The sequence below is a fragment of the Lissotriton helveticus genome, chromosome 7 (assembly GCF_964261635.1).
Source record: "Lissotriton helveticus chromosome 7, aLisHel1.1, whole genome shotgun sequence".
NCBI classification, from domain to species: Eukaryota; Metazoa; Chordata; class Amphibia; order Caudata; family Salamandridae; genus Lissotriton; species Lissotriton helveticus.
Window position 1 is genome coordinate 1101834944 of NC_136068.1, and position 18227 is coordinate 1101853170.

Here is an 18227-nt window from a genome sequence, read left to right on the forward strand (position 1 = left end):
GGAGCACCATGCCATAAAGAATCCTGACCTGCATATCCCCGAAGATGCCACCGTTTTGTCATTTGAGACTGACACCCGCACATGTCAACGTGCCCCTGTGGGCTCATCTATGTAGGACAAACACAGCTTAAGATCAAGGCACGAGTCCTGCAACACTGCAGCAGAATAAGATGTGAGGTCCAGGGAGCACCACTGGCCGAACATTTTAAAACTGCCAATCATGGACCAGAGGATTTACAATGGGTCGTCCTTGAGAAAGTGTCCTTGGGTCCAAGGGGAGGCAATATAGGATCCATCCTGAATCTCAGGAAGAGCAAATGGATGACCCGTTTTGATTCAATTAATAACAGGCGTAATGAACAGGATGCCAGTTATGCCCAGCTAGCATGTCTCAGTTAAAATAGTGGTTTGAAGGCGGGCGACACACTATACCTTTAGTCATAGATCCCCATTGTCAATTACATAATCATTATATCTCATACTATTGCAGGACCATGTGAAACAAATGATGACAGGAATCTTGCTTTGTGTATGTATTTTTGTCTCACTGCAGGTCAATAACAGATGAGACCATGAACACCCACAATGTCACAACCATGCACATCTGTACTTGTTTACAATTGAGTATTATGTCAAGTTGTGTGTATTGAGGCCTTTATATGCCCTCTCATGCTGTATGTGTCTAGCAGGCCCGAATATAATGTTCTCTATTTGTTGCCATCAACAGGATGGCATGTTGAAACTACAATGCGCTATGGGGTGGTTACTATGTACCCACTTTTCAAGACAGGATACGCTTCTTACTTATCCTTTGTGAGTGTCGTTTAATGTGCCCAAGTCTGTCTTTTTGTAACATTAGCCTGGGGCTCTGAACATGTGTGTATAATATATCTTCACCGTGTATGAAATCTATTGTTAAACATGTCATCAACCTGTACTTTTGTAGTCTGGGCCCACCACAAGACAAGACACCCATTCCCTCCTCTATAATGTTTCCAAAATCTGTGCATTTCAGTACAGTGGCCAAACATCCTATTATTGATTCCCCGCCTCGGAGGTCTATCCCTAAACTCTAAACATAGCATACTGGCTGATGGTTATTATAACACTAATATAGCTTGTTTCGAATCGGGACGTTTTTAGGTTTTGCCTGGCGAAAAGATGCGCTCTGCGCATCTTTTTCGCGCAGGCGAAATCCTGATGAGAACTGTAGTGTGGCTTTGGGTCGGCCCTCGTCATTCATTGGCTGGCTCCATAAATGGAGCCTAGCCATTGGACGAGGGGCCTGTCCGTCAATGCCGGACCAGATTCGGGGGCGTTCCCGAGATTCTTTGGCTTTTGCCGACGTCACGCGACGTCAGCCGAAAGCCGGGAACGCCCCCGAATCTGGTCCGGCCGGGCCGCAGGCAAGCCGGAAGTCGGCGCCGGTCTTTCTATGCCAGGAGAAAGGAGTGCGGCTGCCAGCGAGGCCCCGGTGCAGGAGAGCCCCGCCCGCGGCACCCGAGAAGAGAGCCCAGGCCCCGGCAGAGGAAGGACACCGCATGCGCGCCCGCCATCTTGCTCGCCCCTCCTCCTAGCTGCCCGGCTGCCGGTGACCCAGCATCCCCGTGCCTGACCAGCAGCAGGAGAGAGCCCGGGAGCGGAACCCAAGGCACGGCAACATGCAGCTGCCGCCGCCCGGCCACCAGTGATGGACCTGCTCTGCTGTGCCGCCCCGTCGCGCCTAAACATCTCCCCCAGCCGGACCTCGGCTCTTTCCCTGTGCCCCGGCCGCCCGCAGCCTACTGCGGCCTCTTAGTGCAGGGGCGACCCGCCCTCTCCGGGACACAATGCAGCAGCAGCCCGAGGCCCCATCTGAGGTGAGGAAGATGGCGCAGCCGGCGCCCGCAGTGCCCAGGAGGGGCAGCGCCGCGGGAGCCGCCTCGGGTGGCCAGCTGAGCTTGGACGAGCCGCTGCTGGGCCCGCAACCCCCGCAGAGCCTGGGCCTGCAGCCCCCACTTCAGACCACTGGGCCCAAAAAGAAGAGTGGCTTCCAGATCACCAGTGTGACCCCGGCTCAGGCCTCGGCCAGCCTGAGCTCTAACAACAGCATCGCCGAGGACACGGAAAGCTACGACGACCTGGACGAGTCACACACCGAAGAGCTGTCCTCCTCTGAGATCCTGGACGCCTCCCTCTCTCGGGCTACGGACCTAGGTGCGCCGGGGCGCAGCTCATCCGAGGAGACCCTCAGCAACCTGCAGGAGGCCGACACACCCGGGGCGCTGTCCCCCAACCAACCGCGCCTGCCCGGCCTGCCCCCTCCTCAGCCTCATCCGCTGCTCATCAATGGCATTGCCGGGCCCCTGCACCCCGAGCCCCTGCAGCCTCCTGCCGCTGGCCTGCCCGGGGGCATGGCTGGAGTGAACGTTAACATGATGAACAACCTCCCTGGAGCTGTGCACGTAGCCCCCCATCCGGCCTCCGGGGGCTCCATCGCACAGGTGGCGCAGGCGGTGGCGGCCGCCGCGCTGGGCTCGGCCGTGGGGCAGCAGCCGCAGACTCAGCCCCCTCCCCCCGCAGCTGCCGCCACGGCGGCGGCCACATCACGGTTCCGGGTGGTGAAGCTGGACTCTAGCTTTGAGCCCTTCCGCAAGGGCCGCTGGACTTGCACCGAGTACTACGAGCGGGAGCAGCCTGTGGAGGCCCCTCACAGGGTGGTGGAGAGTGTGAGGCAGGCGGCCGAGGAGAGGGACAGCACCAGCGAGAGCTCGGCCAGCAGCACTCTGAGCCACTATACGGAGAGCGCTGGCAGTGGTGAAGGCACCGGCCTGCAGCAGGGGTACTCGGAGCCCGGGGCTCAGTGTGCCAACTTGCCAGCACAATCGCACCCGCCTGAAGGCAGCTATGGACAGCAAAAGCAGAGCTACCAACCTCCATTGAACCCTTCGGCTGGTCATAGTATGGGGGCCGTGCCTTCACTGCACCAACAGCCCCCCTATTCACAGCCTGTGCAGACTCTACCCCAGCAGCTCCACTATGCAGCCCAGCAGCAGATTCCCTCCGCCCTCATCCCTCAGAGCCATGCCATGTCGGCTGCTCAGACTACTGTTACAGGGAGCGTGGCTGATTACTTGCAGCACCCCCATAAGCTGCAGACCACGGTAGTGTCAGGACAGCCAGGGCTAGCGGCCCCCGGTCACAATCTGTCGGCACACATGCAATCCACAGCTGCACAATCCACAGCCTCTGCTATGACTGCTGCACATGCACCCACGATGATGCCCACGTCAGTGGCCAGCAGTCAGAGTGTGGCCCAGCAAATAAATCTTCCCCCCGCAACGCCTGTCAGTCACAGCTTGGGTCAATCCTTAAATCTGCCCACTGTGTCGCAGTCCAGTCATAATGTGGCAGTGGGTCAGCACTTGAATCTGCCCTCCACGGCGCAGCAAGCACCAACAGCTATTAACCAAGGAATTCCCTCCGTTATGCAGCAGAGTGCCCCCACTCTGGCTACACCTCTCCTGCAGCCGCTTCAGCCCCAGGGGGTGCCGATGGGCCCTCAGGGTCTTCCTCAGCAATTGGTCATGGCAGCGCAGAACGCCCCCGTTTCCGCAAAACCCCAGGGTCAAGGATTGGAACCCGTGCTTCAAGGAATGAGTAATCAGCAGATCTCGGCCGTCAGCCCAATTCCCCCTGCCTGTTAGCCAGATCAACTTGACAGCTTCTGCTGGTCTGGGCCCTGCACCTGTCATGTCCCAGCCCCCCACTGCACACAACGGGGCTCAGGGTGTTGCTCACCATCCTGCCAGTGTACCGGTGTCCCAGCACATGCCACACCAGATACCTCTAAGTTCTGCTCAGTTCTTTGCGCCATCACTCATCCAGTCAGTGGCAAATCAGATCGCAGATGCAAGGCGTCTCATGGAGCACTCGGTGGCCGGTTTGCCGCAGTCAATCATCGCCGAAGGCCTTTCAGGAATAGGCGGTTCATCTTCCTTGGAAGGGAGTGGTGGCAGTCTAGCGGGTCCTGGTCAGCTTCTTCCATTGAAGTCGTTACCTCTGGTCGATGGCGAGGATGACAGGTAAGGTCATGTGATGGCCTCTGGTGTACCCCTTCCCTTTCATAATTTGTTTGACTCGGTGATGGAGTGTCCTGTGACTTCGAAAACACTCTCCAGTACTCTCCTTTTGTACCTGCTGTTCTGTGCTTACAGTATTGGGTGGAATTGTGCATCTTGCTATGCATCAGGGTTTAATTTTGTAGATCTGAACCCTAATGTAATACTACTATGTTATAAAAGAATTATACACCGGTGAACTTTGGACAGCACTTTTTGGATGGCCTTAACTCCACTTAAACTGCATTTAGAAACTGTGTGTCTTAAAGCACACGTTTCCGTAACAGCAAAGTACTGCTGTGTGTTTGTGATGCGACACAAACTTTCAGAAGTAAAGTGCAATTTGGAGTTCATGTGTTAGATTGCAGCTCACATTTATTTAATGTATTTCTGTAGCGCAAACTTCAGCACATGGGCACCAGAACACTTTTGAACAATAAAAAAAGGAATGTGTTCACAACTGCAGTAGACGGAGAAAGTAATTTTGATATTCTCGAAGAAAGGTGAAGGCAAAGAAGAGTGGAGACCTGTCATAATTCTTGGTGGTGAATATTCCATGCTCACAAAACAGCTGAAGATGTGGTTTGATTTGATGTTAGTGTGTGTGGGGGCTTGCAGTGTGTTGGGGGCTTGCAGTGTGTTGGGGGGGGGCTCGCAGTGTGTGGGGGGGGCTTGCAGTGTGTGGGGGGGGCTTGCAGTGTGTGGGGGGGCTTGCAGTGTGTTGGGGGGCTCGCAGTGTGTGGGGGGGCTCGCAGTGTGTGAGGGCTTGCAGTGTGTTGGGGGGCTTGCAGTGTGTTGGGGGCTTGCAGTGTGTGGGTGTGTGTGTGGGGGGCTCTGTGTGGGTGTGTGTGGGGAGGCCTCTGAGTGTGTATTGGGGGGGCTCTCTGTGGGTGTTTGTGTGTGTCATTTGCGAGAGATCAAGCTAGTGGCATTGTAAATGACAATGTTATTTATTTATGTTAAAAAAAACATAAATAAAAATATTTTCAAGAGCAATGCCAATAGCTCAAACTTTAACAAAGGCAAAACCGTTGCATTGTAAATGCTTGTTTAACATAAACCCAGTTTATAGTCTATTTTTAGTGTCTATGGACACCGGGACGCGGTGATGCGGTGTCTTGTCAGCATCTAGCGGCTGCAAGTACACGCGCTAAACACGCACGTGTATTTAAACAAGTTCCCCGTCTGCCGGCACTCCGTGAATTTGGCACATCCATGGTCACTTTGAGGTACGTCTTCAGTGATGGAATATAGCGTTCCTTGTGGGAGCGAATCCTTATGGTGAATGCATTTTGTTCTTGATTCCTACAGATTCAGGCTTGGGGTTGTCTTTTTCGAGTTAACTGAACCGCCGATGAGCGGTGAGTTTTGACTTCTTTTCTTTCACTATTGAGTACAACTTGGTATGTCACGGGACGGTAGAGTAAATCTTCCTTTTCCCATGTTTTCTTTTTTCTATGCCCTCACTTGAAAATTAGTGTGCATACCTTTAAACAGGTATTTAGTTATGGTCTTCCAACGTATGTCTTGTGTCTAGCGCTTTACGCTTTGGCTGTTTCAATGCATCAACTGAGTAACTTACTCATGTCTCCGTTTGTTTTACAATTTTTTACGCAAATGACCAGTTTCTTAATTTTAACGGCATTGGTGGAGGAAACCTTTGGTTCCTCCTGATGGAAGTAATGTGCCTAGCTAATAACATGAATCTGTACCATGGGGGCGTGGCTTGGACGCCGATGGGGATGGCGGCGTGAGCCCGTAGCTCCGCACCTGATCCCGCAATTCTCCTGATTACCCTCGCCTGAGAGCCGCCTGCGGCGCTGGCCCCTGACCGGAGCACCGGAGGCAGAGTTAGAGCACACTTCCGAAGAAGTGGAGACCCGCGCGGCGTCTGGAGGGCCGAGAGCAAGGCTGCAGGCGCTGAGATCTGTGGGCAAGATGGCGGCAGCCCCGAGCCGGGGAAACTAAATGCAGAGAGGCGGAGCGGACTGTGGAAGTGCAGCGGGTGGCCGACGGCCGGGGAGGCAAGCAGGGGAGAGCTTACGCTCCGTAGGGGACGACACCCGCAGCCAGGAAGGAGTGGAACTTCCCGTAGCCTTGGGGAACGACGACCGCTGGTGCGACGACGGATGCCCAAGATGGCGCCCATGTGGGAGAGACCTACTTTTCCAAGGGAGATCAGCGACAGCGGCTGGTGAGGAAGGTCGGACGGTGGCGGGCTGCGGCGGGGCTGCGGGTTGGAGCGCTGGCCTTGGGACTGCACCAGTGGGGATTGCCTGGAGCCACTGATTGCAGACCATAGGCGCCCGGTGGTGTCGGGCCGTGGCCCCGGTAACTTCCTGCGCCCCCGTGCAGCGCAGTGGCCCACAGGGGCGAATGTACACTGGACTGGGGAGATGGCGCTGAGGCCCCCCCCCCGTTGAATGTGCTGGCACGGGTTGGCGCCCAGTTACGTGATTGGCAGCCGGGATGGTCGTCAGGTGTGGCATGACCTGACCGCTTACTCTGCTGGCTCCTGGATCGTGAGAGGGGGACGGGACCCGGGAACCGCTCAGCGCTGCTCCCTGAACCTGGAGCTGGCGTGCCTGCTTGAACCTCTCGCAGTGGCTTGACGATCGCAGTGCGACGACGCAGGACTTCTTCAGCCAGTGCCTCTGGAGAGTGAGGCGGACATATTGGAGGGGCCTGCTGAACGGAGGGAAGTTCACGAGCCGTTGTTCCCTACTGGGGTGTGGTGGCGGGCCCTTTCACGGTGCTTCCTGTCCCACCGATGGAGGTTACATCTGATCAGGAACGGCCATTTTGTGTTTGCTGACGGGTCCCAACGACACACGGTGGGCTGTGGAGGCGAGGAAAGGGTTGGAGCGAGGGCCCGAGTGCGAAGTTGGAAGACCGACCTGACGCACGGATACACTGAAAAATTCACGGGTGCTTCCCCATCGGTAAGCGGAGCGGGGGAGGAAGTGGCGGCCTACGCATATTTACACCCCCCGGAGTGGCAACTGCTAACGAAGCATATTCTCGGAGGGACGCCATATTGGCGGTAGAAAGCAGTGCGGGCGGCCCATCAGGCGACGAACGGGAAACGGGGATTTGGAAGCTCGAACTGGCCGCGACCGCTCGAGAACTGAAAATGCTACAGGGGCACGGTCAGGCGAGCGAGTCGGTGACAATCCCTGAAACTCAACCTGATCCTGTGGGTTCGGCGCAGGAGCAGAGACTGAACAAAAGGTTGGATGGAATACTGGAAGCTATCACAGCCACTAAGGAGTCCTTACATCAGGATATTGCGCAGGTCGCCATGGGCCTGGGCCTCTTGAGGGCGGACCACTCTAAGTTGAAGGATAGGGTGAAGGAAAATTAACCACTGCTCCAGGAACTCAAACCTGCGGTGGTGATGGCGGAACATTACCTAACCGATATACTCGATCGCTTGACGACTCTGGAGAAGAGAGCGGAAGATTCCGAAAGCCGAAATAGGAGGAACAATGTACGGGTCGTAGGTTTGCCGGAGAAAGTTGAAGGGAACGATGCGGTTGCTTATATGGAGAATTGGTTCAGGACAGTGGTGGCCCCAGAGGGCCTCTCCCCCCTTCTTTTCTTTGGAGCGGGCATAGGGTACCAGCAAGGCCGCCTTCGCAGGGCCGCCCACCGCGGCCGGTGGTGGTAAAAGTACTACACTTCAAGGACCGGGACCTACTGATACAGAGGGCACGTTCGACAGGTCCGTTCCAGGTGGATAACAGCCCGGTCACGATCTTTCCGGACTACACGCAGGAGGTCCAAAAGCGTAGAGCTTCTTATTTAGCTGTGAAAAAAGAACTAAGAGATGAGGGGATACAATATTCCTTACTCTTTCCAGCTAAGCTGCGAGTGATCATGGATGAAAAGACCCAATTTTTTCAGACCCCCGACGATGCTTGGACCTGGTTGGAGTCGTACAGGGCTGGAACTGACCGCAGAGGTAAAGGAGAGAGTGCGAGACAAAGACCTACCCAGGTACGAAAGTCGCAACGCATCCGAAAGTGGAACAGACTTAAGAGGGCGATGCAGGAAGGCCTATTGGCGGCGGACAAGAAGGGGGCTCTGTTGGCAACTGCGGTAATAACAGGCTCACAACGAGAGGAGCAGTCGGTGGTGTCAGAGTCTGACGGAGAAGAGCAGCAATCAGGAGGTAACATCTCGGACGTGGACGGCGCTGGTGGTCAGCTAGTCACCCCCCAAACGGCAGATGGGCTCTTTAATGAATGAAATTCTGGATATGGCCCAGGCTAACTGATTATGTTGGGATTGTTGGCCCTGGTGCTCTGCGGGACAGGAGGTACAGTGTTGGTCTATTATATGGGATCGTGGGCATGGGAGGAGGGCTTGGTCTGCCCCCGGTTGGCTCTGGGTCGCCCTCCCTTTGCCCTTAAGGCCGTCTGTAGTGGCTACTGCAGAATAGAAGATTGGGTGTTATGTTTGATTTTTGGATGGGGACTGATGATGTGTTATTAGGTCCTGTTCTGGGGGGGAGGTGGTGGGAGTTTTTGTGGGTGTTTGTAAGGGGGTTTTGGTTGTGGGATGGTGCTGCACTGCTGTGGGCGGTCAAGGGATACTGATGGGGTGGTTGATTGTTGCTTACCATGGGGACGTTACCTAATTTGAAATGTCTCACATGGAATGTCCGTGGTCTTCGGACTATGTCACGGCGCTATAAGGTGCATGCTTATCTGGTGAGGCGGGGTATCCAAATAGCGATGCTGCAAGAGACCCATTTAACTAAACAGGAATGCTTTGCCTTGCAGAGGAGATGGCATGGCCAGGTATTTGGCACATCCTATTCAGCGTTTGCAAGGGGAGCTTTGGTATGGGTGAGAGCGGGTATCCCTTTTCAGGCCACGAACCATCGGGTAGACCCTGAAGGTCAATAAATAGTGGTGGAGGGGAGGTTGTACGGTCGGGATGTGGTTTTATGCAGTGTGTACGCCCCCAACATGGATCAGGCTCACTTTTTTTAATGGCTATCTGGTTCGTTGGCTCATTTTCTTGCCGGTCCCATAATATTGGGGGGAGATTTTAACTCCATTACGGAGGTACTGCTGGATAGATCACACCCTCCGCTGGCAGATTCCCCGGTGCGCAGATTGGCTGCATTAAGGAAGGATTGGCAGGAGAAGTGGGGTCTCATTAATGTGTGGCGAGAGCAACATCCTGATTCTAGGGACTACTCCTTTTTCTCGGCACTACACGCTCTACATGTACGGATAGATGCTGTTTTGTGTAGTGGTCCGTTGGCTGCCATGGTAACGTATACGGAGTATTTAGCCAGGACCATTTCAGATCATAATCCCCTGTTGGTTTCTGTTCAATGGCAGAGAGTGAGATCAGCGGTCCCCACATGGAGGCTGCAGCCTGATACTCTGGAGGACCCGGCGTTTAGTGATACTGTCCGCCAGGACATTGAGCGTTATTTTGATGAGAATGAGGGTACAGCCACTTCTAGATCAGTAGAATGGGATGCTATGAAGGTGGTGGTGCGGGGCCTCTGCATAGGAAGGTTTTCGAATGTGAGAATGTCAGTCCTGGCTGATTTGGAGAAAGCAGAGGGTGCACTAAGGGATCTAGAACGGCAAAGGCCTGAACACCCAGATTTGCACTCCAGGCTGCTGGAGGCGAGGAAGTTGGTTGCAAGGAAACGGAACGATTGAGGTGCTATGATTATAAGCTGTATGCCTCCAAGGTACATGCGGAAGGGGATAAGGTGGGCACGCTGCTGGCGAGACTAGCAAACCCCGTACCTAGAGGGAACCCAATCATGAGTGTAAGGAAGGGGACAGGTGAGGTGGTATACTCGCAGTCCGACATCCAATCGTGTTTCTTGCATTATTATTCGACTTTATATGAAAGTCGGTTGCTGGGCGCCGCCTCTGAGATTGAGACTTATCTAGCGGGCGCTCGACTCCCGGTGCTGACCGAAGATACTGCGAAGGGGGGTGATATTACGATTTCAGAGATCAGAGCAGCCATTAAACAAATGGCTAGGAACAAGACGCCGGGGGTTGATGGCCTACCGATTGAATTCTATGCCAAGTATGTAGATGTCTTGGCCCCTAAGCTGCTGGGAGTTTATTCCGAGGCCCTGGAGAAGGGATGCCTGCCCCGATCAATGAGGGAGGCGCTGGTGATCCCACTGCTGAAACCCGGCAGGGAGGCTACAGATGTTACGTCATATAGACCGCTGTCTATGCTGACGGTGGACTATAAGATCCTAAGTCGTATTTTGGCCACTAGACTGCTGCCGCATATGACGACTCTCATACACACCGATCAGGCGGGGTTCGTTCCCACTAGGAACACCTCCGATAATGTTCGCCGTTTGGTGCGGGTGTTGGGGAGCCAACTGGAACCGGAACAAAAACCAGCGGTGCTGACGGTTGATATCGAGAAAGCCTTCGACTGCCTAGAATGGGTGTACCTTGATAGAGTACTGGAGAAATTTGGCTTGGGTGAACGATTCGGCTGCTGGACGAGAGTTCTCTACTCTTGTGCGACAGCCAGGGTGAGACTGGGTTCTGTGATATCCTTTGATTATCGGGTGCATAGAGGGACGAGACAGGAAAGCTCGCTGTCTCCTCTGCTATTCGCATTGGCGATGGAGCCGCTGGCGGCCCAGGCTCGGACAGGGGAGATGTACAATGGGATTGGAGCTGGTGGAGGGCTTCACCACATATCATTGTATGCGGACGATTTGTTGCTGTACTTGGAGGACACGGGAGTGGCACTAGAAGGCGCAGTAGCGATGTTATCAAGCTTTGGGAAATTGTCGGGCCTCAAGGTAAATTGGAACAAGACGTGTGTTTTTCCACTGCGGAAGGATGTGCTTTACCCGCCGCCAAAGGTGGATGTTATATGGGAAGGTACTTGCTTTACTTATTTAGGGGTCCGCATATATCACGAGGCTCTAGATCTACTGGAAGGTAGTGTGGGACGGTGCATTAAGGCCCTGAGGGGCAGCATGACTTTCTGGGCGTCTCTCCCACTTTCGGTACAGGGCCGGGTGGCACTGCTAAAGATGGTGGCCTTGCCCAGGCTGCTCTACTACTTTCGCACCTTGCCGGTGTGGGTCCCCCAACGGTTCTTTAAAGAACTTCGGACGATGATTATTGACTTCCTCTGGGGCCATGGAGGCGCAGGGTGGCATTGAACACGCTGATGAGACCCAAGCTTGAAGGAGGGATGGCGGTCCCTGACTTTGAGTTGTACTACCTGGCGGCACAGTTGCAGGTACTTACCCAACATGTAGCTAGGGAGTTCTGGGGACCGGACCAAGTTAGAGGGACAGGCATTAAAAGACACATTCTATCGTATATGATTATGCAGCAGAAACTAGAGTTGAGGGGCTTGACCGTGGAGGAGAGGACGTTGCAGCTGTGTTGGCACAGGAGCTTAAAGAGGGCGAAAGCAGTGCGCCCCTATGCACCGGAGATCCCCCTGGGGATGTTGACGGCGCTGCCACATGGGGGAGACTGGTCTCCGCTATTGGAGTGGGAGGACTTGGGCCTTCAGGTGGTGGGAGACCTGTATGTTGATGGGGTCTTGGTCCCCTTTAGAGTACTTCAGGAGCAGTTTGGACTGCCTGATGGGAGTTACCTGTTGCATGCGGCGGTAGTGGCAGCTATGCAGAAACACTGGAAAAAGGGATTGGCGGAGCCCGACACGACTATGGCCTGTCAGTATGTGGTGATGGCCGCGGGCACGATCAAGACGGTTACTTGCCTCCACTCTAGAATGCTGCAGGAGGGGCTGGAGCCTCTTTCGGTCCTGAAAGAGAAGTGGGAAGAGAGCATAGGGAAACCCATACCGGACACGGTCTGGAGCCAGATTTTGGGACGGACATGGAAGGGGTGCAGAAATGCCCGCTTTCAGCAGGTGCACTTTTTTATTCTCCACAGGGCCTATTTGACCCCGGGGCGGTTGAGGAGATTTTTCCAAGTGCAGGATGCGGCATGCCCGAGATGCATGGCGCTGGAGGCAGAGTTGGACCATTTGCTGTGGGGGTGCCCGAAATTAGGGACGTATTGGGTGGAGGTAGGGGAGCTTCTCAATGCAGTTACAGATCGCCAAGTGGAGTACGACATGGCAACATGTCTGCTGCTCTGGTTTCCCCACACGGCCAAAACGAAACTCACAAGTACATTTATTGACCTCGGGCTCATACTGGCCCAGAGGGAGATCACCTGGCACTGGAAATCGAAGGAAGGCCCGTCACTTAGGAGGTGGATAAATGAGCTACAGAAATGGGCCAGGTGTGAGGGTGTGGTTAGGCTGAGGCAGGCCACTCGGACAGCGAATGAGAAGGGTCTGGAGATGGTGAGGGCCTGGGAGGTACTGGTGCAGGCCCTGAAGGATTACCTGACTGAGGAGGCAGGTTGAGTCATGAGCCGGGCAGTGGGCTCCATGGGACATGATGGAGGGGATATGTAGACCCATAGGTAGCACAGTCTTGAATTATGAGGAGTTTCTTGCCTGCATCAGTAGCAGCTGGGGGGGAGGGTCAGTGGGAGGGTTGGCAATGGTCCGTTGCAGAAAGTGGAGGGACACCAGTAACAGGGAGAATTGGATGCAGACATAGGGAGAACGCCCGTAGACCGGGCTCCGGTTGACATATAGATTGGCGCCCAATAGACGATAAGGAGCCCTGGCACGGGAAATGATGGAGTATGAATGCGAGGTGCGGAAGGTGTAGCTGATGGTAGTGTTTGTACCTGGTGAGCAGCTGTAATCGGATGAGGGTACGAGGGACGGGGTTTGTTTTGGAGTTTCTAGAAAAGCAGATATTAAATTGTGATGTTGACTAGATACCTCTATGGGGTGGCTTCCTGGACACCATATAGGGACTGAACACGTGCGCCGCCCAGCCTCCGGGGTGTGGGCTGAATGGCTGTGTGACATTTTGTTCTGGTATTGTGTCTTTTGGTGCTCGGGGGCATTAAGGTCGCCTAATACACTGTTTTGTTTGTAAATCTGCAATAAAAATACCTTTAAAAAACAAAATGAATCTGTACCATGCTTTTAAACTGGCAATTGTTTAAGCCCTTCTGTCTGTGGCACTCCCCTAGAATATAGACCACTTATACATATACCTTATTTTTCAGGTTATAGCGTGCTCTCTGCTACTAGGAGCCTGCGGGGCCCCCTCTTTTCCCTTGACTCAGCCCCACATTTAGGGCGGCTTTCTGGTAACTATCTGGAGCTTTTTTGCCCTTTGCCTAAGTAGGTGATTTTTCGTTAGTTTATTCTATTTCCATTTACCCTAGGTGCCCCACTTCTGCCACACGTCCTTGTCCTGAGGAATAACCCATAGTAAGGTGTAACTCAACCTACGCAGGTCTGGGGTCGAAACGTCGACTTTTGTACTCTGGCCTACCCAAGAACAACAGATTATTGTTACTGTGTTTTATCATACCGGCATGGTTAAACAACTGTTTTTATGTGGCTAAATGGTATGTCTCTGTGACGTCAACTATTTAATTTGTGACCACACTGAACCCTTTAAACTGTCTACACAACTTTAATCCTCACAAAACCACTTACCTTCCCCACTTCCTCCCCCCCTCCTCTCCGGGCACAATGTTTATACCCAATGAAGAGATTTTGCATATATGTGCTCTGATGAGGATGTGAATAAACAACATCTCTCACAAATTCAATGTATATATTTTTTCGTTTGTAAAGTACAAAAGATTGTCTGTGTTCTCTGTAGTGTGTATACTGGGACCACTTTCCCTGCAACATGCCCTTAGGAGCAGACACTCACTGACAGAACCAGGCACCAATGCTAGAGAACAGACACCAACCCATGGGAACAGACATCCACTCATGGAATAGACATCTACTCATGAGAATACACACACTCCCATTGTAGCAGATACTGGCTTACGGGAAAAGGCGCCCACTCATGGGAACACAGATCCACTCGTGGAAGCCGACACCCACTCATGGAAAAATACACCTGTTCACGAGAACAGAAACCTGCCCGTGATAACGTACACCAACTCATGGAAAAAGGCTTTCATTCATAGGGGCAGGCACACACTCATGAAACCAAACTCTCATGCGAACAGAAATGTAGTCATGAGAAAAGGCTCCCGCTCATTGAAACAGACACCCGCTCATGAAACAGACACCCGCTCATTGAAACAGAACTGCGCTCAATGAAACAGACTGCCGCTCATTGAAACAGACACCCGCTCATTGAAACAGACATCCGCTAGTTGAAATAGACCCCCGCTCATTGGAATAGACACTCACTTATAAGAAAATATACTCATGGAAACAGACACTCAAGTATCCGACATTCATTCATTAGAGAAGGCATGCACACTTCAAAACAGAGACCTGTTAATGGGAAATGTTACTTACTTTCACAACAGACACATGCAGGAGAAAATATACTCACAGGCAGGAATAGGCACTTACTCATAGCAACTCATACCCACCAATTAGGACAGACATCCACTCATTAGAACAGACACTCGCTTATGGGAACTGAAACCTATCATTGGAACAGACACTAACTCGTGAGAAAAATCACCAACCAACTCATTGGAGAAGACCCTCATTAATGATACAATTCCGTTCCGACGTGGATCGCGGAAGTTTTGACATTTCCGCATTCCGCGCGGAACGTGAAAATGCCGAAATTTTGCAAGTTTCGCAAGTGGAACGGAATTTGCCGCCCACCACTATTTGCAACCATATATATCTCTTTCTGTCTAAGTACTGTCGCAGCACACATATTTTATAGTAGAATGACGCTGGTTCAATAAATGCAGATTGAAAACGCCCCCATCGTTTATGCTGTGTATTTCTCTGAGTCCAAGTGAGCACGACTGACACCAATCCATTAGTTTATGTTGTCTAAACATGCATATCCTAGATAGATTTATAGGAACTACACAGTATTGCACCCAACATGGGGCTTGGTTCTAATTTAATGGTTAAATCTGAGTAGTTCAGTAGTGCTTTCTCAGAGACCCCTACTCATATTTTCCCAGAGACTTCAGGGGTGGGAAGGGAAAAGTCTGCCGCAGCTGAGTAGGTATATCCTATGTATTGGCTGCAGGTTTGTTCAAGCTTGAAGGATTATAGTTCCCCACATTGTGTAAAAATGTATCTCTTCCTCTATTAAAACTTCCACTCATAATGTTTCAAACAGCAGAAAGTAGTGCGAGTGGTGCTAGTGCTGCTAGTAGGGAAAAAGCTGAACAGGAAGGTGCTCTAAATATTTCAGAAAAATGCAGAAATGCAAATGCTATAAAATTAGAAAATGATGGTCTCTCGGCATTAGGTGGGACTGTTACGATCGTGATTGAGGCACATGAGGAATACAGGACAGAGGTGCTCTATTCTTGGGGTAAATTCCCACCTGCAGACGCAGGTACATATGTTTTTCACAGTTACATTCCAGATAAAATGCCAGATGAATACTCTCCATACGAGGACACAGAAGTCCTGTAAACTTACCAAGAGCATATAAAATGGTTTAAAGTCTCCCTTCCACACACCACAGAAAAAGTGAGACTAGGTCCACTCAGAAGAGACGGAGCGACTCGGCCAGTCCAAGCTGCTTACACACCACATCCAGAGATTGATACAATGCAAGCAGCAGACTTACGACCCCTTTACAAAGAAATAATAAAGCTACAGTTCATAATGCAAACACTTACAATTCAACCTACAAGGGTTACTCAAGCTGGTCAACTACAAGGGACTGCAACAAAAATCCCCCCACAAACGCTGACCCTTTTTTCGCCTGTGTGCCTGCTGTTGCTCCCACTGACCTTTTGCTTCCGCGTCAGCCCTTGAGGAGAGAGAGACCTCGCCGGACCCGCTTTGCGGGTCCCGCAGCGCCGCACACCGAGCGTGTGCCTTCTGGGACAGGAGTGTTGACCTTGGGGCCTCTGGAGCTGCCGGCAGGGTTGCGAGCGTGGGAGCAGGGACTCAACTAACCAGGAGTCCCTGCGTGCCCTATTCACAACACCTGGGCTGCTCTCCCTGCTGGCCCCGCCCCCCCGCCCACGGAGTGAAAAGCGGGCGAGGAGCCTGTTTCAACGGGACCCTTTTTTCGCCTGTGTGCCTGCTGTTGCTCCCACTGACCTTTTGCTTCTGCGTCAGCCCTTGAGGAGAGAGAGACCTCGCCGGACCCGCTTCGCGGGTCCCGCAGCACCGCACACCGAGCGTGTGCCTTCTGGGACAGGAGTGTTGACCTTGGGGCCTCTGGAGCTGCCGGCAGGGTTGCGAGCGTGGGAGCAGGGACTCAACTAACCAGGAGTCCCTGCGTGCCCTATTCACAACACCTGGGCTGCTCTCCCTGCTGGCCCCGCCCCCCCCCGCCCATAAACTCTCCCCCTCATTATAAAAGGACCTATTTGTGCCCCGGCGCGGGAGCGCGCCCGGGAGAAGCCCGGGACAAGGGCGGGACCGTCTGTGGCCGTCCGGGCCGGTAGAGGCTGGGCTGGGCCACCCCCCTGTCATTGATTCTAAACGGATATTATTTTCCTTAGTACATTGTTGTGCTATACAAGTGCCCTCCACTAAGTGTTGCAAAAGGGCTGATAACCTTAAGGAATGCCGGAACTCCTAAGTAGCACCGCCTTGATGACATCACCGAGCGATGCCGGGCTAACAGTTATTGGTCCCTTGGATAAAATTTTTAACCGCCCGATTCAGTTGATTGACAAAGAAATATCGCTTGCTGAGAGGCGTGCAGAGCGGAGACTATCTATCGAACTTCTTAAAAATCCCGTGGATAAACGCTCTGCACAAATCTATCCTGCATTAGTAACACCTTTGTCATCACTAAACTTGCCTGATGTATCCGAATTAGTTCATGATGCTACTACTAATAAGGAGAACCAGGGTATTGCGGGCGAATTGATTCCTTCTTGTGTGAGTCATACAGATTCTATAACTTGTACAGCTGAATTATGTGCTCAGGTTTCATTAACCCACCCTAATTCAGGTTCTAAAAGAAAAAGGAATACTGCGTCCAGAAAATGTTTCCCAGCTAAGCCCTCACACAAACTTAGAAAAGTTAACAAAAGTACGTGTCCCAGTAAGGTTGTCACCGAAGTAAGCCGTGGTAGGGAAATTATCCAAGAGGGGGTTGTTGCGACACTAGATAGCCCAGATCTTAGTTCTATCATTCTTCCAGTCACTGGGTTGGTAACGGCTGATAAATCGCCACCCCAAGCAGTCTATTCCCTGACCTAGAAAGGTTGTTACGGTCAATATTGCTCCCATTAGAGGAACGCATTAGTAAGCTCTCTGACCTCTTAGACCATTTCGAGCAGGTAACATTAGATCATTTCTTTTCTACAAAGGCATTGATAAAAGCTCAGGCTAGGCTGGATGAAAGCAGTAAGTGCCAGAACACTACCCAAGTTGCACCACAAGCTAAGGGACAAAGGCAACAATCTAACTCTCCATTCCTAGCAAAGAATGATAGTGCGGCTGTAAAGAGACTTCTTAAGCCTCCCAATCTAGCACCACTGGGACTTGTCGTAAATCCCCCCATCATTGTAGCCCCTGCTCAGACTGCGGCGCAACAACCGCCGCTTAGTTCAAACTCCTCGGTCACTGTAGTAAAAGGGGGTGTCGTGGGTACTAGAGTGGGTACTGCTTTATCATCTGCCGTACCTATTGGTAATCAACCTTTAGCAAATAAACCTATACCCCGCCCTGCTCCTATTGTCCCCAGACCGTCCGTACCACCCCCGATAAAGCCACCTCATAAGAAACCCCCCATGAACCTCACCCCAGACTCCTTCCCCTTTGTAGTAATCCTAAAAAATGTCCCTCCACTCTTATCGGGACAGAGAGAAACCTTCCAGATGCTTAAAAATAAAGTTATGCACTGGTTAAGGGTGAATCGGCCTCTACCAGGGTATGTGGATGGTCTTATATTGGGGGTAAGGCGAATAGACTGGATAGGCTCTACCACCAAAAGCCTGGGGGGGGACTGTATTGTGGTTAACTTTCAAGATCCAAGGGTGGTAGGATGGCTAACAAGACAGGGTTGGTGCTTAAGTAATGGAGGAATTGGCATTGTTGACCTCACTTTTTTTTACCCACGTCCCACCA

At 52.4% G+C, this 18227-nt stretch overlaps 2 protein-coding genes across 21 annotated transcripts in view; one reads left to right on the top strand and one right to left on the bottom strand.

The window, feature by feature from the left end:
- DNAI2 (dynein axonemal intermediate chain 2) overlaps window positions 1-18227 on the bottom strand; it is a 375814-nt gene that overhangs the window by 130574 nt on the left and 227013 nt on the right. The window lies entirely within an intron of this gene.
- The window catches only part of LOC144767284 (TSC22 domain family protein 1-like), a 40376-nt gene continuing 23978 nt past the window's right edge, over window positions 1830-18227 (top strand). The window contains 3 exon segments of the mRNA XM_078650791.1: window positions 1830-3679; window positions 3681-4064; window positions 9990-10641. Of these exon segments, the coding sequence (XP_078506917.1) occupies window positions 1830-3679; window positions 3681-4064; window positions 9990-10641 (2886 nt within the window).